The 23,876-nt window shown below is 61.1% G+C and overlaps 1 protein-coding gene across 3 annotated transcripts in view; it reads right to left on the bottom strand.

The window, feature by feature from the left end:
* The window catches only part of Col5a1 (collagen type V alpha 1 chain), a 121,534-nt gene that overhangs the window by 55,488 nt on the left and 42,170 nt on the right, over positions 1 to 23,876 (bottom strand). For all 3 annotated transcript variants that reach the window (XM_078048642.1, XM_078048643.1, XM_078048644.1), the window contains 16 exons: positions 20,187 to 20,318; positions 19,171 to 19,308; positions 18,121 to 18,360; positions 17,037 to 17,210; positions 16,708 to 16,764; positions 12,729 to 12,770; positions 12,476 to 12,538; positions 9,430 to 9,504; positions 8,468 to 8,560; positions 7,245 to 7,301; positions 6,256 to 6,309; positions 5,886 to 5,939; positions 3,986 to 4,039; positions 2,924 to 2,977; positions 1,852 to 1,905; positions 317 to 361 (listed from right to left, as the gene is read on the bottom strand). In XM_078048642.1, the coding sequence (XP_077904768.1) occupies positions 317 to 361; positions 1,852 to 1,905; positions 2,924 to 2,977; positions 3,986 to 4,039; positions 5,886 to 5,939; positions 6,256 to 6,309; positions 7,245 to 7,301; positions 8,468 to 8,560; positions 9,430 to 9,504; positions 12,476 to 12,538; positions 12,729 to 12,770; positions 16,708 to 16,764; positions 17,037 to 17,210; positions 18,121 to 18,360; positions 19,171 to 19,308; positions 20,187 to 20,318 (1,386 nt within the window). The remainder of the gene's footprint in view (positions 1 to 316; positions 362 to 1,851; positions 1,906 to 2,923; positions 2,978 to 3,985; positions 4,040 to 5,885; positions 5,940 to 6,255; positions 6,310 to 7,244; positions 7,302 to 8,467; positions 8,561 to 9,429; positions 9,505 to 12,475; positions 12,539 to 12,728; positions 12,771 to 16,707; positions 16,765 to 17,036; positions 17,211 to 18,120; positions 18,361 to 19,170; positions 19,309 to 20,186; positions 20,319 to 23,876) is intronic.

Below are 23,876 nucleotides of genomic sequence, written 5' to 3'. Positions count from 1 at the left end.
ACACCCACCATGATGTCCCTAGGCCTCCACCATGATGTTCCTGATCACCTGCCACGATGCCCCTGGATGCCCGCCACAATCCTCCAGGGCCCAGGCCTCCTCCTGCAGGGAGGCTGGTGTGCTCTCCCTGGAGTCTCCCGCCCCACAAGGTGGTCTCTCCTTTCCTTCCCAGGGAAGTGCCAGGGTCTGTCTCTGTCCTCAGGCTGAGATTCTCTACTCTTACTGCAGTAGACCCCAGACGCTGCTCCAGAGGCAACCTCCCGTGCAGCCCATCTCCACCCCACCAGGCCCAGATGGCGCCCACTGGCACACTTACAGGCTCCCCAGGCAGCCCCCTGGGTCCGACTTCTCCATCATCGCCCTGTGGAGGAGGAGAAGGTGGGATTTCAGGGACAAGTTGTGAGGCTGGGACACCCGAGACAACTTTCCCTCTGGTATGCAGTAGGCTTCACTGGCCGGGGCAACTCCAGCACATGGAGCTGACTGGTCCTGTAGCAGCAGGAAAGGCCCTGGGAGCAGCAGGGGCGCAGATGTGCAGGTGACAGGGAGTCTCTGCAAAGCCCCACTCAGGAGCTCACAGGCCTCAGCCACAGCAAGGAGCAGCAGGGCAGAAGGCCCCTGAATTCAAAGATCTTGGCTACCCTGGCAAATGACAGAATCTGGGAAGGAGGGACATCAGGGAGAATCTTGGGATTCTCTTCACCAGAGTCCCTGGCCAGCCCCTGGGGAGCCTGAGGTCTCCGCTAGAGCCCAGAGCAGCCCAGGGGCCAACCACCAAGAGCCTTTTCCTCTTGGCTTTGGGCAGGAGTGCTCCCCTGGCTCCCAGGCGCAGCCGGAGCCGCAGGCCAGCACACTGGTCCTCATGGGCCACTGCTCTCTCCTACCTTCCCCACACATGCAAGCACACAGCCTGCCTGCACACACGCTCACACACAGTCATGCACACATACCACACACGTGCAAGTATGCATACACCTGCGTGCACACCCAGCCATGAACATGCACACCAGTGCACACATGCACACAAGAGGCAGGGGCATCCAGAAGGACCCTTCTTCCTTCTCATCTTACAGCCGACTGTGCTGAGGCCCAGACCAAGAAGGTGCCCTGACAGGTCAGTGAAAGCTGGTGGACAGAAATGCTGCTGGAGTGGCCCCGTCAGTGCCCTGCCTGCACCTCTCATTTCCCGGGGTTCTTGAACCTCCCCCGAGAGGCTGTCTAGCGATAGGTGCACAGAAGGCAGCAGCGTTCAGCATCCCTGTCACGGGGTAACATGGCCTCCAGCCCCCGTGGGGATGCGGTGACAGAGAGAGACCTCTGGTGCGTGAGCCCGGCCCAACTCCAGCCTGTATTCCCAAATCTGGGGGAGCTGCCCCCCTCGCTCTGCTCACATGTGCAGCCACTTGCCCCCCCAGGGCCGAGGACAATCATCCCCCACACCCTCCGGCTCCAGCCGCCCCAGCCAGCACGGCTCCTGCACACCCCTGACACCTCATCACACGCCATCAGCGGATGCAGAGCTCATTAGGCCTCTGGCACCTTCCCTCCCATGTGATCTGGGGCACCTGCCTCCTGCAATTAGAGGTGCTTTTCCTGAGACCTGTGACAGGTAAAGGGCACTCCTGGCCTCTCCGCATGGGCAGGACGATAAAGCAAAGTAAATGTTTGGGATTTGCTCGTATCTCCCCTCCCCACAGCCTGCATGCTCAGACCCCTCCTCCTCCACCGCCGCCAGCCCTCCCCACACTGGCGCCCCAGGCAGGGCGCTGCTGGGCTCCATCTGTGGCTTTCCTGCCAAGCTCTCTGGGGAGCAGGGCAGCACCTGCAGCTGAGATGTGACAGGACACCTACCCTTTCTCCATCGTCTCCTGGGGGTCCTGGTGGGCCAGAAGGGCCAGGGTCACCCTAGGGAGTCAACCAGAGTCAAAGTGAGTCACTCCCAAGCTGGTCACCCTCAGTTGGTGTCAAGCCCTGGTTTCCTGGTTCTGCGATTCTGGTCCTGAAGGTCCCCAGCCCCGAGGCCTGTCAGGGTGGGGGCTTCCCTCGGAGGTTGGGTGTGCAGAGTGGATGGCCTGCGGTGGCTAGCTGAGCACCTGGCCATCTGGGGGGCCCACAGGCATGAGGGCCCCCTGGACACCAGGCAGAGTGTGACCCACCCTCAGCCTGGGGCTCTGCGTGAGGCTGCTCCATCTCAGGCTTCCTGTGGCATCAGGCCAGACACACAGCTGGTGCCCTGTCTGTGCCCGTCAGTCAGAAGGACTGGCACTGAGTCAGAGAGCGGCCACAGCCAGGCGTCCCCATCTTCACGAGGCTACTGGAGAGCACAGCTGGGGACCGCATCACTCCCACTGCACCACGGGCAGCACGGCCCGTCTCCCGGCGAGACCTGGCGTGCCCGCGTGTGCACACGTATGAGCAAAATTCCAAAGAGGCACAGGTCAGGGAGAAACCTCTGCTGAGACACAGGGGGCACCATGCAGGTCCACCCCAAGCAGGTGAGAAAACCAGGGCAGCGGCCAGGGTGGCCCTGACCCCAACCCTCCTTAACAGAGACGGCTACTTGTGACTATCCCCCTCCCAGGCCACCCCTAACAGGGAGGTGTCCTTGCTCAGCAGCTCATGGAACAAGGGCATGAAAGGCTCAGCTAAACAGAGCGCGGATTCCACAGGGAGACTCGATTCCAGCCCCCCGTGTCCCTGAGTGAGGGCCACTGGGACCGCTCCTTATGCACTACACATGACGAATCCCCTGCTTTGGCTGACTCTCCCTCCACAGAGACAAAGTCTCGGGGCTCAGCTCCACTGGCTGACCTGCTGTGCTCTGCTGGGTGACCACCCAACCCCCTAACGGAGCTATTGTGTGGAAGGGGCTCGGGAAGGGGCTCTGTGGTTGACCCTTCCACCTCCCACACAGAACACTCACCCTGTGGCCCTTCTCTCCCGGAAGCCCCGCCAGGCCATCAAAGCCGCGGTCACCCTGTGGGGACAAGAGAACTGTTACCACACACAGCTGGGCACAGTGGTGGCCACCCCATGGGCAGATTCCTGCAGTGTCTAGCTCCTTGCACCAGGAGCCTTGGTGACTCCTGGGCAGCCCACTGATTGGAACCCTCTGCTTGGGGTCTGCAAGCCCCCTCTTGCCCTGACACCAGCAGAGGCTGTAAAGGGAGACAGCCGCGGGCTGTGGGTGGCCACCAGCAGTGACACCGCAGCTCTTGGAGTGGCTGCCGTGATGTGTGTGCCTGTCCACTCTCAGTCCCCTGCAGATGGGCCCACGAGGGGGGGCACCTGCCTGTGTTCCCACTGCTGCGGCCTCAGGCCTCCAGGGCTGCCCACACTCCACAGGCACCAGGCCAGCCCGGCCATGCCTCCTGCAGCCGGGAGCAGTGTCCATGTCTCCCAGGGTGGGGCAGGGGTCAAGTGTAGGATATTTTAAGCTTTCAATAATTTTGTTGAGGAAAGAACACCATAAACTATGGAGACAGATCCAATAAGACTCGGATCCTCTCCGCCCCAGGGCATGGAAGCCCACAGCATCTCATTGGCTCAGACTCTCAGGAGGCAGTAAGGGCTCTGCCGGTTCAGGGCCACCAGTGTGGAGGGCACCTGGCGTTCCTGACCAGGCTCCATTCCCCTTCCAAACACTCTGTCCCCACCGTGGCTCCTCCGTGGAGAAGAAAGTCCGTATGTCCTCTGACAACCTCGGGGCACACATGTCCCTGGGTGGCCTAGCCCCCTGCACATTCACAGTGGTTCTCGTGGCCAGGATCCCACACCTCCCCTGCTCAGCACCCCCTTAAAAAGAGCAAGCTGTCCCCAGAAAATGGCTGCAGCCATCACCCTTGTCCTTAAAGTCACCCACCAGCCCAACTTAGACAAGCCAGCGAGTCTGATCCAAATGAGCCCTCCCCATGATCACACACCAGCCTGCTTGTCCGCAACATGGCGGGGCGCAGGGGCACACGAGGTGCGGGCGGCGGCCTACCTTGGGGCCTGTCTGTCCAGGCATGCCTCTGGCTCCATCGCTCCCAGCTCGGCCCTGGAACAGAGGAGGCACACTGTCGATTCCAGGAGTGGGCGTCCCACTGAGGCCCTTGCCAGGCCCAGGGTACCACTGAGGGGCACCTGCCATAGGCCAAAGCCCCCCAGCTATGCCACGCTGTACCCCAACCACTCAAAACAGGGTGCTGTCTGGCTGAGTCTCACTGTCCTGACTGCCAAAGGGGCAGGACGCCACCTGTCTCTCTGGGTCTAGGGACCATCCACCCGTGGGCTTGGGAACCATCCACACCAACTAGCTGCACAGCACTCCCTCTCGGAGCGCAGGGAAAGGGTTGTCTGGCTAGTCCGTCTGACCACGGAAGAAAAAGGTCCAGAGGGGACACATCTCACTCAGGCCACACAACGACCCCAAAGCACAGTCACTCTGCCCCTGCTGGCCACTCCTAAAATCATGACCTCCAGCCATGGACATGCCCACAGAGCCTACCTGATTGGCCATGGGGCTGAAGGGCAGGGCCTGCACCTCCAGGGTCCACTACAAAGGCCCCACAGTCACACCGGGGAGAGGCCCACAGGGGCCAGGGGCTCAGCCAGCCTTGTTAAACTCTGCCAAGCTCCGCTCACTAACGAGCAACACCAGCTGGCTCGGCACAAAGGCGCTAGCCCAGCAGTGGCCCTCTTCTCCATTTCCCATGCGCCCTTGGTCAAACAGGGCCATGGTCTGGCAGCTGCCGCCAATCAAAACCCACCTGGACAGCAGCAGCTTTGGGTCTCCAAGTGCCACAGACAGCAAAGGTGGTGTCCGAGGGAAGAGGAGAGAGACCCAAGCAGACCCCAAAGAGATGGCTGCCCCTGTCCCAGGGAGGGGAACAGGGAGCCAGGAGCTGCCCAAGGGTGAGACCTGTCCCAAAAGGCCTGGGGCGGGTGCGTCTGCCCGGCAGATGCCCTGCCCATCAGAGCGTCCCCCGAAATTTCTAAACAGTTTTAGAAATCAAGGGAGACTCATCATAACAGTTCTCAGGATTTCTCAGCATGACACTGCCCTACAAAATGTCCAGAAGCTTCTGCAACCCACAAGGACATGCTCCCCAGAGCCATGCTGGCAGAGAACTCAAGAGGCCCTTCAGGCCCTCGGGAGCAGGCACCAGCCCAGAGCCCCTTGGCCACCACCTCCTCTCTTCTCTTGAGGCTCAGGCACCTCCAAAGACACATGCACACACCCACGGCCCTGCGAAGGGATCAGCCAGCAAGGAGGTCACAACCATCAGGGTCAACCCTCGTCCGCCTTGTGTGCTGGGAGCCACGGCAGCCATCAGGAGCCCCAGCACCTTGGAGAGCACAGGCCTGATGGCGCCACTCGCATCCCCTGGCTCACCGGCAGCACAGGAACCAAGGTCCATCTGTGAGCCTGACGGGACTGCGAGGATTTCCCCGGCTTGCCCACGTGCCCTCTTTCAGTAGCCACGGTCCTGAGGACCACTTCACTCCACACAAAATCCCAGGAGAAGAGGAAAAACTAGCAGGCGGAAGGCCTGAGCAGGTGCCTGGACACTTCCCCCATAGCATGGCCACTTTTGGAGCAAGAGGCTGCCCGAGACATGAGGCCCTGGCCAGCGTGGCTCATGGCACCCCAGCTGCCCGAGGCTGGGAAATGGCCTTCATTAAGCAGATGAGCGTCCGCAGGACAGAGCTGGGCTGCAGGGCCAGGTGAGCTGCCTCCATCCCAGACACGGCAGGTACAGCCTGGGAGTGGACAGCACGACCAGCCCAGCAGCAGAGCCTGGTCCACTCCTTCAGGCACCGAGGGGACAACCCCACTGCGGGCTCCATCAGAGGCAAAGCTGCGGTCCCCAAGCCACATGCTACCAGCACCAAATACTCACCCGTCTCCCAGGCTTCCCTGCCGGGCCAGGTGGACCCTGCACACCTCGGGGACCCTGCCAGGATCAGAGGACAAAGGGTCAGCAGCAAGCCCACGTTTTTCCAGAGGGAAAAGCAAAGCCTGTCCTTGTGCTCATCACCCAGGTGTAGGTTTGCAGTCCCAGCTGCTTCTGTGAGCAGCTCAGGGACAGGGCACTGGTGTCACACCCCCAGTGAGGGCTGGGGACAACAAGCCAGCCTGCCACCACAGAAGTCAGAGCTGCTTCTGCTCATGCTGCATCAATACACGGTAAGTCCCACTCGTGTGGCAATCAGGGTACTAGCAGCAAACCAGGGGTGCCCCCCTGGGAATAGAGATGGGTTCCCACGTACCTGAGGCCCCATGTCTCCGGGCTCGCCCTTCAAACCTCCACTCCCAGGAGGACCCTAGGGAGAGAGTTCAGGATCAGTGCATGCTCAGACGAGGGGCACGCAGACACGGCGGTGAGGGGCAGGAGGGGAAGGGCAGGGCCCACACAGCGTGTGGAGCAGCGCGGCATGTCCCAGGGGCAGCACGCACAGCCGCTCTGCCTCAGCCGACTAGGGGGGACAGCAACTCCCGGGAGGCACAAACTGCTGCTGTTCAGACTCTTCCCAGGCTGAACGGCTCCAGGGCTGGGCTCACAGGAGCCACGCAGCTCGTGGAGAGGGTTCTCTCCCCAGGATGAACCTGACTCTTCCCTACAGGCTCCAGCTCAGGGCGGAGTGTGCACACCTGTGGGCCAGTTCAAGGCTGGAGTCTGGACGTGAGAGGCCAGCCCGGACCAGCCCTGAGTGTCTCTGCACACAAGCCATGCTCATCTGGGGCTGAGAGGGCCCTGCAGAGGACCAGGTTCCACACCAGTGTCCCTGACTCTGAGATGGCTTCGGGAAGGAGGGAGCCCCCGAAGACTGAGGCTCGGGCCTGTTCATGGGCAGCTCAGGAGTGCAGGCTTGGCCTCAGGATGCCCTGGCCCCCTGGCCCAGCAGGCCCTTGTCCCTCAAAGGGTCTGCCCACCCCACCCACGGTGGCTGAGGGGAAGGAGGGAGAGCAGCTCGGAGCTGTGCTCTGCCCCACAGGGCTCCTCTGGGATACTCCCATTCGGGATGGGGGCAGGGCTGTCTCCAGGAATCGCAGGGCTCCCAGGCACCCAAGGCTCCTTGGAGTCACCTACTCCACCCTAGGGGAGCAGCACCAAGAGGCCACTCATCCCTGATGGCCACAGGGCACTGGCTGGAGGGTCACCCATGCTACATGGCTACACAGCTGCCCACCATCTCCCCTGAGACACAGGCAAAGCCCCCATGCAGCTCCTGCCCCCCCCGCCCTGCCAGCTACTCACCATGGGACCAGGTCTCCCCGTGAGACCCATAGGGCCAGCTGGTCCCCTCAACGCCAGCTGCAAAGAGAAGGGGACGTGGTAAAGAAGAGCCGAGGGCAGAAAGGACAGCTGGGACAGGGAAGGATGGAGGCTCTGGCAGGCAAGGTCCCTGCTCCTCAAGGCTCTCAGCACCCACCATGAAGGACAGGGACTTGGTCTCAGCCCTGGCCCCTCGAGGCCTCCCTCTCTGGGCTAAGCAGGAGAGGCCCTCCCACTGGCTCCACTCCCCGCGGAGGCACTCCAGGTGCTCTCCAGCGGCTGGGAGGTTCTTGGCAAGCTGGGAGCCTAGCTACCTGGGCTCTCTGCCCTTGCCCGGCCCCCCGCGTGGCTCCCACCTGCCACAGCACAGGTCAACCTGCTTGGCCAAAGTGCCCCTCTGCTGCGGGATTGTGAGTCCCACACACACTGTTTTAATTCCGGAAGTTTTTTTTACACTATAAAATCTCCTGCTAAGCCCATCGCCCACTTGGCCTTAATTAGACCCACAGTTGGACAGGCCGGCCAAGCAGGCCACGCCACTAACTCCAGCCCCGGGTGACACTGGCCAGGCCTGAAGAGCACACTCGGCAATTTGTTGCACAGCAACTCTGGCTGCTTAGACGGTCCTGTGATCAGCTGAGTGCTCTGGTCATCCGCACCCGCAGAGCAAGCTGCAGCCACATAAACACTGTGCCATCGGGGCCATGTGGGCTGCCCTGCACACTCCCTCCACCGGCCACACAGCCCTAAGGGGCAGTGTTCCCTACCATCACAGGCCATCAGTAACTACGGTCACTAAAATTGCAGATCACTAACTAGCTAACTCCCGAAGACAGGCAAGGCTCCTGGCGGACCCTGCTCCTCAGGACCTGACCGGGCAAAGGGCCTAGCACAGGCCAAGAAGCACGTCCCCAGCAAGGGCCCTGCCCAGACCCTGTGAAGTCTCTCTCCCACACCCAGAGCCCAGGGAGGGCCTGGCACACAGGCAGGCATCTGCAAACAGGGCACACTGGGTCTGATGAGCCCTCAACCCTCGCCGTAGACAAGGAACCCCAGAAACCTCCCTGGAGTTCCCCAGCTGAACACGGGGAACCAGGCCCACCCAGGGCTGTGAACGGGCAAGAGCAGAGGCTCTATCCAGTCACCCAGTTGCTTTCACCCTGGGGGCCGGGCTGTCCCCTTCACAGGCACCCGGAGCTACTCACCCTGGCCTGCTGGAGAATGGCCTGGGCTTGGGACTCCTGGGCGGAGACCATGGGGCCTTTGGAGCCCGCATCACCTCCTCCTCCAAACCGGAACTGCAGGAGTTCAAAGAGGGGTTACCCGGGTGCACGAATGCAGCATCCCTGCTGGACCCGGAGCCCAGGAGGGGGCCAGGGGCCTCTCAGGTGACGTGGAGGCCTGGAGGCCCGGGATTGGCATCTAGCCCCAAACCCTCCCCCAACCCAGCTCTGCTCCACACCCTGCCAGACCTGCCACTTCAGCCCCAGGGACACCCCAGACCCTCCCTGCATCTGCCACACCCTTTCTGGCCTGGGCAGCTTCTCACCCTGGCACCTAGAGCCCCTCGCTGCTGCAAGGAAAGCCAAAGGCACCATGAACAGGGCCCAGCCCAGCGGGCCTAGAGAGGACCCCTGGCCCCACTGGGTCTCCCCACGTGTGACAGGCATTTGGGGCTAAACAGAGATGGTCCTTCTTCCAGAGACCCCTGGAGATTCTTCAACGAGGGCAAATCCTCCCCTCCTCCACGTGAGCCTGTCCCGAGGCCCACACTGTCAGGCCTGAGGGACATCAGGGACCAACAAGGAGGCCGAGGGGCTCCTTCAGGTGGGCAGCCCAGCCCCACCTCCCTGGGTCACTGTGGCCAGAGCTCCACCCCAAGGCATCTCCTCAGGGTCCTCGGCTTGCTCTCCAGAGGTCACTCAGGAGTCAGGGTCACAAGCCCTTCCCTTGAAGCTACTGCAAAGGCCCCAACGCTGGCAGCAGCAGGGAAGGCCGCTGCTGGGCCTTGTGCATCCCCCTGGGCCCAGGCTGGTTCTGCAGCAGGTGATCAGGAGGTCCCAGGGAGAGGCCTGACCCGCCCTCCAGCCCCCAAGCAGCACAGCACCCTGCCTCCCTCCCCCTCCCAGGGCCCACCTGCTGCGCACCCACAAACAGGGATACTCACAGGTAGCATGAGCATGGTCCCCGGAGGACCAGGCAGGCCATCGGCCCCAGGAAGACCAGGACGTCCAGGGGGACCCTGCAGATGGGGAGTTGGGGGGGCTGATCAGAGTCCACCCACTGCAGCCAGGTTGAGGGATCAGAAGACCCACCCACCCGAACAACACGGGACAAGCACAGGGAATGCAAGGGCCCAGCATAGAATGTTCCAGAGACCCAGCCCAGAGAAGGGAGAGGCATGACAGTGGGTTGAGATCAGCAAAGGCCGCAGGCTGGAGGGCTGAGGTGCGCCTGGAGGAATTCAAGGAGGAAACGGGGAGGACTGCAGCTGGAGCTGGGCAGGGAAGGGGCTTCTGTCACTCAGAGCACCCTCTGCATCGCCACGTGCACAGGAACGGACAGCTGTGGAAGGCAGGCGGTGGAGCACGCCCTCGCTGGGCAGCCCACGAGAAGGGCATCAACAGCAGGATGTCCCAAAGGCACCCGTGCATTCAGGAGCTGCACCTCCACAAACGGCTGTCCTGGTCTCCGAGGGGGACCAGACAGCCCGCCCCAGGACCGGACCCTCCAGAGGGCTTCTGGCCGGCCTCAAGACCGCATGAGTGTGAGGCTCCCAGGACATGGACTGGCAAGTCACCGCCCTCTCAGGCAGCTTTTCCACACATGGGGCACCTCCTGCCCAGCGGGGGTGTGAGGCCTGCTTTGCATCCAGATGGTGTTTAGCTGCCCTCCCCAGGAAGGACCCCAGTGGTCCATCCCCGGCATCCCCAGGTGCAGTTCCATCTCCTGAACCAGCCACGGCAACACTGGGGTGTGTGTTCACCCCAGGGGCCCCCAGGGAGAAGCATAAGCCACCTCCCAGCTGAGAGCTAAGGGGACCTCAGCTGTCCTCGTGGACCCATCTGGACGGGGTAGAATTCTCTGGAACTCTTCTGACTTTCATTAAGAAGTGGCCCATTTGCCTGTGAAATGCTGTGCTGTAGGCTCTACGGGGATAGCAGTGAGAGGCTCTGCCTCCTGCAGAAACACCAGCCCCAAATTACATATGTGTCCAGAGAAAGAGCTGGGGCTACACGACACAACCCCCAAGTGTCCTCTGGCTGGCCAGCCACTCGGCTGCTCTCTTGGCTTTCTGCAGGACTGTCCACCAGGATCCTGGGATCCCTCTCTCTGCTCACTGCACACCATGGCCTGTGTGTGTCTCTGCCTCCTTCCTGCACACAGTGGGCTCGGCATTGATTTAACCCACCCTCTCCAGCATATGGGTGGACTCCAGCCATTCACAGACAAGGAGACCAATCACTGCTTTAACCAAAAATAATAAACACACAGCAACTGGCCACCTGCAAAGGTCCACCTGCAGGCCAACTGACACCAGCTCATGTCTGGGAGTCCAAGAGGTGGGAAGTAGTGAGCTTATTCCTAAATGGAAACCTCAAGCTACCCAGTGGACCACCGAGTGTCAGGAGGACTCCCACCACAGAACCCAGAGAACAGTGATCAGACCCACAATGGCATCAGACTGCCTGCTGGCCACGGTCACCACTACACACCGCAGAGATCTCACCAGCCCGCAGCCCTGGAGGCCCAGGGAAGGCAGGTGGGCTGCCCCCTACCCTCCTGCCATGTGCCCAAGCCAGCAGACTCTGCCATGCACTGTGTCTCCAACACAAAGCCTGGTCCCCTGGGAGAGAGGACAAGGCTGCTCTCAAAGCCATCTTTCATTCTCTTGATACTAGGCGCAGGTAGGAAATGTGACTCTCATTTTGTCACATGGCTGACGTCAGACACTGAAGGGACACTCTAGCAGACTACTACAGAGTCACTGGATGGGCCTCAGCTCCAGCACAGGGACAAAGGCACAATCAGAACTACTGCCTGGCCATCTCCAAGCCTGGAGGTGTTTTTCTCTAATACTTGATCAGCTGCCCTGAACCGGTGCCCAGACATGGCCAGGAAATACAGTTCGACAGCCCTGGCACAGGAGGGCCCTCTCCGCCACCCCTCCCCGGGGATGAGGAGCAGGGCTTAAGAAATCACTGGTGTCCACCAGGGGCTTTCCTTTGTTTGTCCTGGCATCTGTGCACAGAGGGGATGTGACAGCCACCAGAGGCCTTGCAGGGCGACCTCTGAGGCTAATACAGATGCCCCACTCTGGTGGGACCTGGTCCCAGCACAGGGCCAGCAGAGGCACTCCACCGGGGTGGGATTTGGGTCAAAGCAGCAAGAACTAGCACCACTGGGTCACTGGGAACGTCCGCACAGGCCACTTGTAACCTGCCAGTGTGTACCCCAGTGATTTCAGACCCCCACCCCTCCCAGATATCACCCACCAGGTCCTCACTCTGAGCCAGGCAGTGTCGACCCTGGGACAGATGTCCACCCATTAACACCCAAACACCCTTGGTTTCTCTCATCTATAACTCGGCCGTCCACTTACTAGCTCTTAATCCAACTGTCCTGAACACTGATATTCACCAGATCCGCAGGAAAAACAAGAAAAATAAAGGGAAAGACAGCTGCGACAGGCTGCAGTACTGCTGAGCACCACCGGGTGTCAGGAGAGACTTGCCTGCGGGTGAGGCCTGTGCCCCCTGCTGGGACACAGGAGGCCGGTGCCCACCCGTCAAGCCCCCTCCAGCCTGAGGCTTGAGCAAGGGGGGACCAGCTAGAGAGAACGGGAGGCACAGAGCAAGGACGGTCTCCAGCTCTGGCTCCTGCCCTTGTCTGTGCGCCCCGGACGCAGGGCTGGAACCTCCCCAGGAGCGCGGCCCAGGCTGGCCTTCTCCTCAGGTACTGCCCACCCAGTGCGGGGCTGGAAACAGTCTGAGGGGTGGCATCAGGTGTGCCTGGGGCGAGGGGCAGTCTGAAGCAGAGGTCCACCATCTGATGGATGGTCCACTACAAGGTGGTCCACTTCGAGGTCGACCATGTCCCTCCACAAGGAAGAACAACATAGGATGCGGAGCAGAGAAGAGGGGGACAGCCCGGGACAGGACACAGACGGCCCACGGAGCACCTGGTCTCAGGAAACTGAGCCGACCCCTTACCCTTTCTCCAGGGTCACCCACTTGGCCAGTGGGACCCGTGGTTCCTGGAGGTCCTGGGAGTCCCTGGAATTAAAGCCAGGACAGAGTTAAAGATGCAGCCTACTTATTCTAGGCCCCCACCCTGCAGCTAGGCCAGAGGAGGCTGGCAAGGACTGCAGAAGAGGAGCCACCCCACTGTTCCAGCCGGAGGACTTAAGGGGCACCCTCCCAGAAGCACCACCCCCAATCACAGGAAGTAACACCGGACACTCACAGCGGGGCCTTCCGGGCCGGGCGGCCCCTCGATGAGCATGCCCTGCAGAGACAGAGAGAGCGCAGCTGAGACCAGGCCCCCGCAGCACGGTGCCTCCCAGCTGGGTGGGCAAGAGGCTAGACTCAGGCCAGGTGTCCAGAGGTCCCAGCTGACCAGAGGCCAGCCCCATCTTGCCATGCAGCACTGTCTGCAGTTGGGACTGAATGATGGTCCCCACTTTCCCAGGCACAAGGATGAGCCTTGACCAGCTGTTGGGGGGAGCCAGCTCCCCAAGCTCAGCTTCTAGAGATGCACCTAAGATGCCACCAGGAGAGGAAGGGCCCCAGACCGTCCCCAGTCTCCTGCCATCTTCCCAAGACACCCCGGAGAGCCACTGGGCCAAACCACCAAGGGAGGAGAGAAGCACAGGACAAGGGTCCAGGTGGGCTCAGGGAAGACAAGGGAATGGGCCCCGTGGCCAAGGCCCTGGTGTGACACCTGCCCAGCAGGAGAGTGCCTGGCCCCAGGCCCACAGCCCCTAGCTGTCTCTGCAGGGGGGACACTTCTTCCAGACACCCAGCAGCAGCCCAGAGCACACAGCAAGCCCTGCCATGGCCCCTGGACACAAGATGCCCACTCACCACCCAGCCCTGTGCCCAGGCCCAGCCTCCGGCCCCCAGGACTCACCATCTCACACCCCAAACAGGCCAGGCCTCCTAGCCCTCTGCCCACCTGGGAGGGGCTTCCTCTGGGACCCACATGGCCAGTCCCTCTTGCCAGGCTTCCCTCTCGATTCCTCCCTGACTTCCTGGCAACAGCAGCAAAGACCCCTACCCTGAATGTCCTGTGTCCCAGCCCACCTCGGGGGATGAGACAAGCCCCTCCCCAGGAAGGACAGGGCCTCCCCACGGCAGGGGTCTGCACAGCAAGGGCAGAGGGGCTGGCCCCTGGAGTCCTGGGGTCACAGGTGTTCTGCACCCACAGGCTGCCCGTGTTGGCCACAGGCAGGGCAGGGAGAAGAGCTACTCCTCCCAGGGCCAGAGGAACTGGTGAGAGGGCCGAGGTCTTGGCCCTGAAACAGATCCCCTGCCTCCTGCCCCCCAGACCAGAGGGAAAAGGAAGTGCTGCCCTGTAGGGGTAACTGGGACTGTGCCCAGATGTCCTTGAAAGTGTGTGGCCCACTGTCAGCCCTGGGCTCGCCCAGCATTCAGTCAGCAGCAGGCTGGTCTCCTCAGGTGGTGCCAGGCTGGCAGAGACACCAGCCAGGGGGCTGCAGAGACACTCCCCCACATCCTGCCCGCCAGGGTCCCGCCAGAGCCTGGGAAGTCACACCCTGTTTACACAGATGCACGCTCAGAGAAATATTTGTGTGTGCCATGTGCGCAGAGTCCATCTAAACAGCAGCACGAGCCCAGCTGCCCCACTGTCTCTCTGACCAATGCAGGACTCAGAAATCAAGCAGGGATTAAGTGAGACGCCACTGGCCACCGCAGAGCCCCGGGGACTGCAGCTGTCTTCCCAGACACACCCGCTGCTGGCCTTGGGGGATGGGGCGATGCTGGGCCGAGATCTCATGGAGGCCAACCCCCCAGATCATTCCAGGTCGGCATGGAAAGGAAGTTGGGGACTCTGGCCAACAGCGCAGCCGAAGGAGGCCCAGCTTTCCCAGGTCCTCACCCTGGCCACCCGTCCTCGCCCTGACACTTCCCTCCCCACCACCAGCCCCACAGTCACTAGGGCCAAGGAGAAGTCCTCACTAGAGCTAAAGTCTCTTGTCAGAAAGGGAGAGAAAAGGAAAAGGACCAAGATGACGGGCAGTTCTGTCACCGTGACTGTGGCTTGGGGTGTCCGCACATCGAGGTGCCCACATCACAGACCCGGCCTGTGAGCTCACTGTGTGGTGAGCCTCATCTCCAGATCACAGGTGGCAGTGCCAGAGGAGGCACACCAGCCGCCCCACGCGGGAATGGGGGTGCCCAGCGGTCCCCCAGGACTGCCACTTGTCTATGTGCAGCTGAGACTCTGAGGACATCTGGCATTGCTCCCGGCTCACAAATTCCAACTGTTTACACGATCTCTCCAGGGGACTGGCCAAAGGTCCTGTGACCCTCGGAGGGGCTGGGAGCTGGGAAGAAGCAAACGCAGCTGGTGGGGGTCCTAAACTGCCTTCGGGTGGCTGGCTCCGTCCCAATGAGGACTAGGTGGGCTCCCTGAGACAGCGTGTGCTGGGGCTCTGCCTTCTCAGCCGGGCCTCCGGGCCACCCTGCTCACGGCAGTGCCAGCAGAACACCCTCTGCACAGGGCTCCACCCTTCCAAGTGGACACGGACCTTCCACAGGTGTGAGCCCAGCCCACGCAGAGCCAGGCCAGCAGAGCCTCAGGCATCTCCCTCTCCCCAAAGCAATGGGATACCACGAAAGGAGCCCAAAGTCCACTCAAGTCCATCTGAGAGCCAGCCCATCTGTGGAGGGGCTGTAGAGAGGCCCAGCACCCCAGGAAGGTAAGCAGGGCCCAGCCACCAGGATAGTTCTGCTGTGGCCCCTCGGTCAGGTGAGCCCTGGGACAAGCCCAGCCACATTCCAAAGGATGAGCTCACCCAGCCCATCACCACCACCATCCTGCCCAGATGGCCCTTCTTCCTGCCCCTGGACTCAGGAATGAGAGCAAGGGACTCCCTGGAGTTAGCATCACCTGCACAGACCGCATGCCCTGACCCGCTAGCCTCCTGGGTAGAGGATGGTGAACTTTACTCGGCCCACGGGAACTGACAGGTGCCACCCCTGGTATGGGCCTGGGAGAGGGCAGAGCCCCATGGGAGTCATAGAAGCGTCTCACACACAGGCAAGAGGCCAAGCCTGGAGAGATCCGCCCCATCTTGCCCTTGGAGTTCCACTCATAGGTGGGGCGTGTCCAGCCTGCCCTGGCCACAGGGCTTGAAGATTCTGGGCCACAAGAGCTTGATAGGCACCACTGGCCAAGGTTCCCAAGGTACCTCCCCCACTCTGCAAGAGGACAGAGTGTCCTGTAGCTGTTCTTCACCCCAGGCAACCCCAGCAGTCCTGAGCTCAGCCCTTAGGAACCAGCCTTGGTCGCAGAGGTGACGGCCAAGCCAGGCCTCATCACCAGCCACAGTTCTGAAGGCCGTGAGTCTCCTCCACTGGGCACCCGGATGAGATGGTGGGAGTGGACCTCGGCAAGCAGATCCTCCTGGACCACACCCACTGCTTGAGCTGCAGGGGCACAAGCTCTGCCCATCACTTAGCTCTTCATCCTCCAGGGGTCAAGGGTTGACCCTGGCTGCTCTGAGACCATGGGGTGAACCCTGGACCCCCAACCAGGCCACCACACCCTAAGGGACAAGGATACCCACCAAATCCAGTGACCCTGGAGGGGCACGGAAAAGGGCCTGGGCTCCTCCCACGCTCCAAGACATCCTGAGCACACTTTGTTAGCTGACCTGAGCCCACTGCCTGCCCAGCCGAGTCTGACTCAGCTGGGATTTCATCCCCGCACTGTGCGAATTAACTCCTGGACTCGGTGTCTCACACACTGGTCCCGGTGTGTGCACAACAGGCAGGGGCAGGCAAAGCCCCCACGGCAGCCCAGCATGGCCGCGCCACATCTCTAGGGCGGAGTCAGTGCTCTCCCCATGATCCTCTTCCCTGTCCTTGGGCTCCTCCCCTCTCGAGGCCTGAGGTGTCCCAGGTGAATGGGTGCAGAGACACGCTCAGGCTCCCTCACACCTGAAAGCACCAAAAGACACACCTCCCACCACCCCTCTATGCGCCAGCACATCCCCCACCCAGGCCCTGCCCGAGCCCGGAACTGAGCCCTGGTGACAAGTCAGGCGTGGAGCCCACGGGGGCCGGGGGACGGCAGCTCCAGGACGCCTGTGCACACAGGTAGGTGTAGGCCCCTGCAAAGCTGGTCGCGCCACACACAACCCGACACAGGCCTGCGCAGCAGGCACCTGACTCAGACACGAGAAGGAATTCCTTACTGGTTCAATGATGGCCGGTTCTCCCTTCTGACCCTTCTCACCCCGAGGTCCGCCAATCTGCGGGGAAAAAGCACAGGTGAGGGAAGGGAGAGAGAAGGAGAAAGGAGCCCAGTTAACCAGCCCCTGGGCCCAGCAAAGCAGGGGCGCTGGATCATCTCTCCCAGCCCCGCAGCAGGGCAGCCGTGTCCGAAGCTGACAGAGGACCTCGCGGCATCAAAGTCGGGCGAGCCGTGTTGCGTGCTCAGCTGGCGGGGAGCCCCGAGCGCACCATAGACGTTGTCTGGGAGAGATGCTGCGCCAGCCCCACCGCGGCTGCCCACGCCGCTCACCCCTTCGTAGACCGTGTCCTGGTTCGCCGGCATCCCTGGCCCGACCTCTGACGGGGAGACGCTGGCATCGGGGTCGTAGTAGGGGTCATAGTAGTTCTCATCCAGGTTCTTGATGGTTTCCTCGGTGAACTCGCCCTCCACGTCATCCGTCCCCTGCCCCGGGGATGGAGCTGGCTGCAGGGCAGAGGACAGAGAGGAGTCACCCCACAAGGCGCCCCGCGCTCCCCAGCTCTGCTCTGCAAGCACTGTGCCAGCACGGTGGGCACCACAGCCGCTTCCTGGACCCAGCCAGCAGCCCCTACCAGCAGAACACCTGGAGCCAGCGGCCAGCCAGCTGGGAGTCCTACAGCCCCCGGGAGCCCCTCTATGCACCTCCCACTCTCCATGGAAACTGCCCCCCAAGTCTGCCCAAGGGGACGCAACAAGCTAGGCAGAGCCAGGACTCAGCGCCCCTCACCAGCTGTGCCCCTCGCCTGGGAGGTCTGCTCCGTGAGGGGGTCAAACTGCAAGTCCTCTCTAGCTATTTGGAGCCTTTGCCCTGTGCCTGCTGGGCGAGGCTCCTCCCTGAGCTGAGGACCACAGCAACCCTGAGGGAGCTCTGGCAACGCCATGTTGCCAACGGGGATCCTGAGTTCAGAAGAGGCCAGGTCCCAGGCAGAGATTTCCAAGGCCACAGGCAGAGATTTCAGCCTGTCTACCCGAGCATAAGGTCCACTGTCTCAACCAGTGCTGCCCAACCTTAAAGTCTGACCTGTCCCAAGTCCACCCCTGGCCCAGGAAGGGCCCTCTCTGCAGGCATCATCTCCTCTTGGGTCTGCCCTGGACCCCGAGAGCCCAGAGCCCTTCTACCATTTTGAAGAGGAAACACTGACGTGCTGAGCTTAGCCAGTTGGGGCTCTGAGCACACACAGCAGCGGTCCCCTGGGGCTGCCCCAGGCCCAAGAGCCAGGTGTAGTGGGCTTCAGCACACAGGAGCCATCCAAGGTGGGAGGCGGAGATAGGAGCTGAGCTCAGGGCTCCTGACCCCCAGCCTAGCCCTTGCCCCGTCCCCTAGACCAAGCCAACAGGGCAGGAAGGAAATTACATTGGAGGAGTTGGAGATGACCGAGGTGCTGGTGGGGGTCTCGGCCCCCGCGTTGGGGTCAGTGGGCTGGTCGGGGTTCTCCACACCCTCGCCGTAGTTGATGTCATCGTAGGGGGAGGGCGTGTAGTAGTCATCGATGGGCACGTAGTCGTAGTCCCCAATGCCAGGGTCTTCTTCCTTCCCCACCCTGTCGCTGGCCTCAGGCACTCTGGGGGCTTCCGTGGGGGCTGTGGTCAGCTCCTGGGAGCCAGGGCAGAGACAGGCGAATCAGGGTGCCAGGACGGGGGTTTCCCACAAGTCACAGTCCAGGTGTGACTGCAGCTTGAGAGTGAGTGGCACAGCCTGGACCCACGGTCCAACTAGCCCTGTGGACTTGGGTGCAGAGGCCCTCAGTCCACGGGAGGAAGGCAGCAGCCCTTCCGGTCCCAATGCACTGCTGTGACTGGAAACACCCAAGCACACACTGGCCGGAGGGGGGGCACATCCCAACATTCACAGCAGCAGAACATTCCAGACTCTTGGAACAACACAGGACAGGGCCCTCTCCTGGAGAGAAGCACTGTGCCCACCCACATGCCTCCCAGCCCTGGCCTCACTGACGGGCTGGGTGGGGATGCCATACACCTCTCTCTGCGCTGGTGCCCGAGGCCCGTGTGCTGTTCAGCACGTCCCCAGGGGTCTGTCCTCTGCCCACACACCCTCTGCCAGGTAAGACAACGGCACAGGGAGGAGGCCCTGCAACCAGCAGAGAGCCTGAGGCTCCCGAGGCCTCCAAGACCACACAGCTGTGGACACAGCGGGGACAGGAGCCAGTGTCTGGCCCCACCAGAAGACAGCTCTCCTAGTCACCCTGTCTCCACATGTCACGGCTGACCCCATGAGCACCAAGCACAGTGTTGCACGGCAGCCCACCCCTGCTAAGTGGCCACCCTCACCCAAGTCCTTGCCCTCCACAGGCCACCCAGGTCTCCACGCCAGGCACAGCCCACCCTCCCCTGTGCCACAGGGGGAGGGCCGGAGCAGGCCCCGTGCAGCCCGCCCAGCCCAGACCTCAGGAATCTCCGTGGTCTCTCTGGCAGCTTCCACAGGCCTCTTGGTGGGGGTGGGCTCCTTCCCCAGGTCCTCGGGGTCCTCGTAGTAGGGATACTCATAGTAATAGGTCTCACCGTCCCCGTCTCCGTCCGGGTACTGCAGGTGAGGGCAGCCGCGTGAGGAAGGAGCTCCCCAGGAGCACCCGACACCTGCCCCAGGCATGAATCTGCCTGGGCCCCCTGGATGAGGCTCTTCCCTCTGAAGCTTCTGGGGAGCAGGGCCTTCCCCAGAAACCCAAGGGAGATAATGGGGGACCCCAGAACCCCTTGAGCAAAGTCAGAGGAAGTTGAACCCTAAAAGGTGACAAGGTCTGACTCTGTAGAGCCCAGAGCCAGGACAACTGGCCAAAGGGTGACTGGGCCTGGCTTCATGAGAGCCTCCCTACGTGGTGAGAGAAGGGAGGCCGAAGGGGAAATCTAGAGCTGGACACAGCGTGACTTTGTCACCAGAGTGGGTCTGACGGAGGCGTGGCCGGGGAGTTCATCACTTAGGGCACTGCAGTACCACCAGCCAGGCACTGCGGGCAGGGCGCAGGGTGCCACAGTAAGAGGGACAGAGGTGCCAGGCACGTCTCTAAAGCACTCAGACGAGGCTGTCCGCAGAGTGGCCGCCTCTCAGGCCTCAGAGGACCAGGCACTCTACGGGGAAGCACCCTAGCACAAGCTCTCTGAGCCCAAGGTGCCACCCACGGAGGGTAGGAGGCACCTGGGTGCAGCCATCTAGGACTTCATGGGAGGTTACAGGACAGGGCTGCTGACAGCCCCTGGGTGTCTCCATCATTCAGGAAGCACTGTCAGGCAGGCGAGTCAAGACAGCCACAAGGACCTCTGGCCACTCACTCCCTAGCCCAGAGGGCTCGTTTAAAATGGGGGCTGTGGCTCTGCACCCCTGCACAAACTCCCTTTGCCTGACCCTGGCCCATCCCAGGTGGTTTCTCACGCTCCCCACCGTCAACCCAGCCAGAGCGGACTCACGTATTCATCCGGGTTGGGGTCCTGCGACTGGGGGGTGTCAGGGGCCGCAGTGTCACAGTCGGGACTATAGTGCTCACAGTAGTCATAAGCTGCCCGGTGGTCTGAGACGAAGAGCAGCTGCTGGATGTCACCCTAGGAAAGGACAAAAAAGCCTGAACAGAGAGCATAGGGTGCTCACATGGGGTCCCTGGAAACCCAGCTCAGTGCCCCGGGACAGAGAGCACCCTAGGCCAGACCTCAAGAGCAGTCCTCAGGGCCAGACTTCTCCCAGGAAGGTGCTGGGTGTGGAAGGTGCTAGAGCTAGGCTGGCCCATCTAGTCACCCACCCACCCACCCATGCATGCATCCGCATATCCACCCATCCATCCACCCACCCACCCACCTCATCCACCCGTCCAGCTGTTCATCTACCCATTCATCCACCAATCCATCATCTATCTACCTACCCACCCTGCATGTCTCTGTACATCCCTCCCTCCCTCCATCCATCTATCCATCCACTCATCCATCTACCTATCCATCTCTCATCCATCCACCCATCTGTCCATCCACCCAACCACCTATGCATTCATCCATCCATCTACCCATCCACCTATTTATCCATCCATTCATCCATGCATACCATCCATCCATCCACCCATTTGTTCATGCATCCATCCACATACCTACCTGCCTCCATTCACCCAGCCACCCATCCATCAAACACGTGTTGAGCACCTACAAGGTGCTAGACCAGTGCTCAGAGCTACAGTGGTTCTGCAAATGCCTCCACCTAGGTTGTGATGGTTTGGAGCTCTCCTGCCTCCTTCACCATCCCCTCAAACACTGGGGGTCAGGGTTAGAGAGGCAACCCTTGGTTTCTCACTAAGTTACCCAGGATTGCCACAGGACCCAGCAATCCCAATCTAGGAACACAAACAATTGACCCAAATCAGTTCACCTTCAAAAAATGAAAACACACTCAAACACATGTATATACACATCCACAGCAGTGCTCACAGTAGCCCCAAAGTGTAAGCAGGCCAATGTGTAAACATCCCAGAGGAGTGGACGGATAGAGTCCACTATTCTCTATGTGTACAGCCTACACATAGGGAATGCTACTTAGGCGTCAAGAGGAACCAAGCCCAGGGCCACCCGGCCAACCACTGAGCTTTCTAGGGAGGCGCTGCTGCAGCACTGTCTCTGAGCTGATGCAGATTCTCCACCTCCCCTCACCAAGACGTGGACAACACAGAGCACAAGGAAGGAAAAGCATGGCCCTGAGGACCCCAGGACTGTGGGCCCGGTGCACTGGGCACAGCAGTGATTTTGCTCATGGCAGGGACTATGATTTAGGGCAGCTCAGCACGGTCAGGCGTGGGTGAAGGCCCTGTAGGCCTTCTGGCCGTGCCCACAGAGCTTTCTGAGCTCTGTTCTATTAATCCCCATTCTACAGCTGAAGAGACCAAGGCCCAAGGGCTCCCTGCCCAGCGGCCCATGGTCAGTACAAGGTGTCTGCCAAGGTTCTGACAACTGCCCACCCACAGGGCTCGAGGACATGCTGGGATGCTGGAGTCATATGGTTGGAGACGGAGCCACAGGCAAGGGTGACCGGCAAGGGTGGGGGAGAGGAGTTTTCTGACTCCAGAGCCATCTCTCCATGCTGCCACCATGACGCACTTTTTTAGAACACATCACGCCCAGCAGTTAAGGCCAGACCCTGAATCTGCCGTGAAACCCTCTCCCAGGGCTGCTGCCAGGCCAGGGAGCCCAGCCCGCATCTGAAGGCACCATATTCTCCAGGTTTATCTCGAGCCCTTGCTCTACCTGGCTTGGGGACCACCTCCCCAGCTGCCCAGGCCCCTTTCCAGGCTGTGCACCCAGCGACCCCTGCCTCTACCAGGAAGATGGATGCTCTCCCGCTTGCATCCTGGGGCTCTGGGGGGAGTTGGTGCTGGGTACCTCTGATACTGGCAAGTCATCTAGGGGCCTGGGCTGGGCTGGGGACACTCGGGACTGGGAGCTCTGCAGGCACACCATCTCATCTTGAGGGCTGCCCTCCTCCTTGAGGTCTCCAGAGCAGGACAGCTGTGCTGCCCGGGCACTACTCCCAGCTCAGAGCAGGAGTGGGGGCCACAGGGGCAAGGGAATCCCATCCACAGGAAACAGGGGCAAAGAGCATATAGATATAGCCAGACAGGCTACGACTTGCCAGCTCCACTGCCTCCTGGGTGTGTGGCCAGGGCTGTCTGCTCACCTCTCTGAGCCCTAAATAACCATAAAAATAAGACCTGTGAGTACTCCAGGCAGCTCCCTATGCACAGAAGGGGCTCAACAAACAATATACAAGATTCAGGGATCAGTGGGGCTGTGGAGTCACTGACAGGCAGTGAGAGCACCCGGCAAGATGAGGAGTGGGGACACAACAGCAGGCACAAGGGTGGCAGGGAGGAGACCAGGGCCCCAGGACAACACTTCTAAAAGAGAGGCAAGGAGAAGGTGCATGTGCAAGGGTTAGGGACAAGGTCATGGGGCCACAGAGAAGGGCGCAGAGGGGACTCACCAGGAAACAGCTCTCAGCACCCAAGAAGAGGAGGAAAAGGTGGCACACCACTGTGATTACTGTAGGTGAAGTTCCCAGCTCTTTCTCATCCCTCCATGCATGCCACCCACTTATCCACCCATCTATCCATATGCTTGCCATTCATCCAACACCTATCCTTACCATCCATCCATCCATCCATCCACGCACCAGTGCCATTCATCCATCCATTCACCCACCCACCCATCCATTCATCCACCCATCCAAGCATGCCATTCATCCAATCATTCATCCACCCAACCACCCCATTCATGCTATTCATCCATGCTATCCAACCATCCATTCCTTCACACATCTGTCCATCCACTTGTTCATTTTTCCATTCATTCAAAAGCTACCAAGTGTCCATGTTCTGGCCACTGTATCTATCGCCCATTGGGGACACGACCTGACCCAGAGCTGCCGTCTGGCAGTGAGACATTCCGCCTAGTGCTGCATACTTGATCTGTGCCCCTGTAATACCTCACCCTCCCATACTGTTGGGCTTCTGAGACCTAGAGCCAGAGAGCATGGTACCTGTGAACTTGAGCTGAAGAGCAGCTGACCCCTGGCCTGACCAAGAAGACACACCGCCCTGCCTTTCACTTGATGAAGTGTGAGCCTTTCTCTGTGAGCTAGACCTTAGGCCAAGACTGGAAGGCAGAGAGGCAGGAAGGGCCCACGGGTGAGACCAAGGCAATGCTGGAGGGACGTGTCACCTGAAGTGGGTCCCTGGCTGGCCTCCCAGGGTACGTGAAGCAGGGTGCTGGTGCTGTGCTGGTGGTGTGCATGGGGGACAAGATCCATCACACCCCCAGCTTCCAGAGACCAGGTAGGAAGACTGGCCCAGAGACAGCTGAAAAGGGGATGATTCTACTGAGGGACAGTCCCCTGGTGCAGAGGAGACCAGCCTGCCTGAGCCCTGGGCTTTGGTTCCATACCATTGGTCCTTGGTTTGGGATTGAAAAGCCCAGCTGGATGAGTGGGGAGCCCAGAACCCCCGCCAGGCCTGAGTCTGCAGAGCAGCGCACGCAGGCCCTTCAGCCTCACCCACTCTGCCTCCAGCACACGCGTAGGGGGACCCTGCCTCCTCAGTGCCACTGCGCCAAGCCCAGTTGCAGCCCTTG

This window comes from Ictidomys tridecemlineatus, chromosome 4, assembly GCF_052094955.1.
Source record: "Ictidomys tridecemlineatus isolate mIctTri1 chromosome 4, mIctTri1.hap1, whole genome shotgun sequence".
Classification (NCBI taxonomy): Eukaryota; Metazoa; Chordata; class Mammalia; order Rodentia; family Sciuridae; genus Ictidomys; species Ictidomys tridecemlineatus.
The sequence above is the reverse complement of the archived record's forward strand: the minus strand, read 5'-3'. Positions and strand labels throughout refer to the sequence as shown.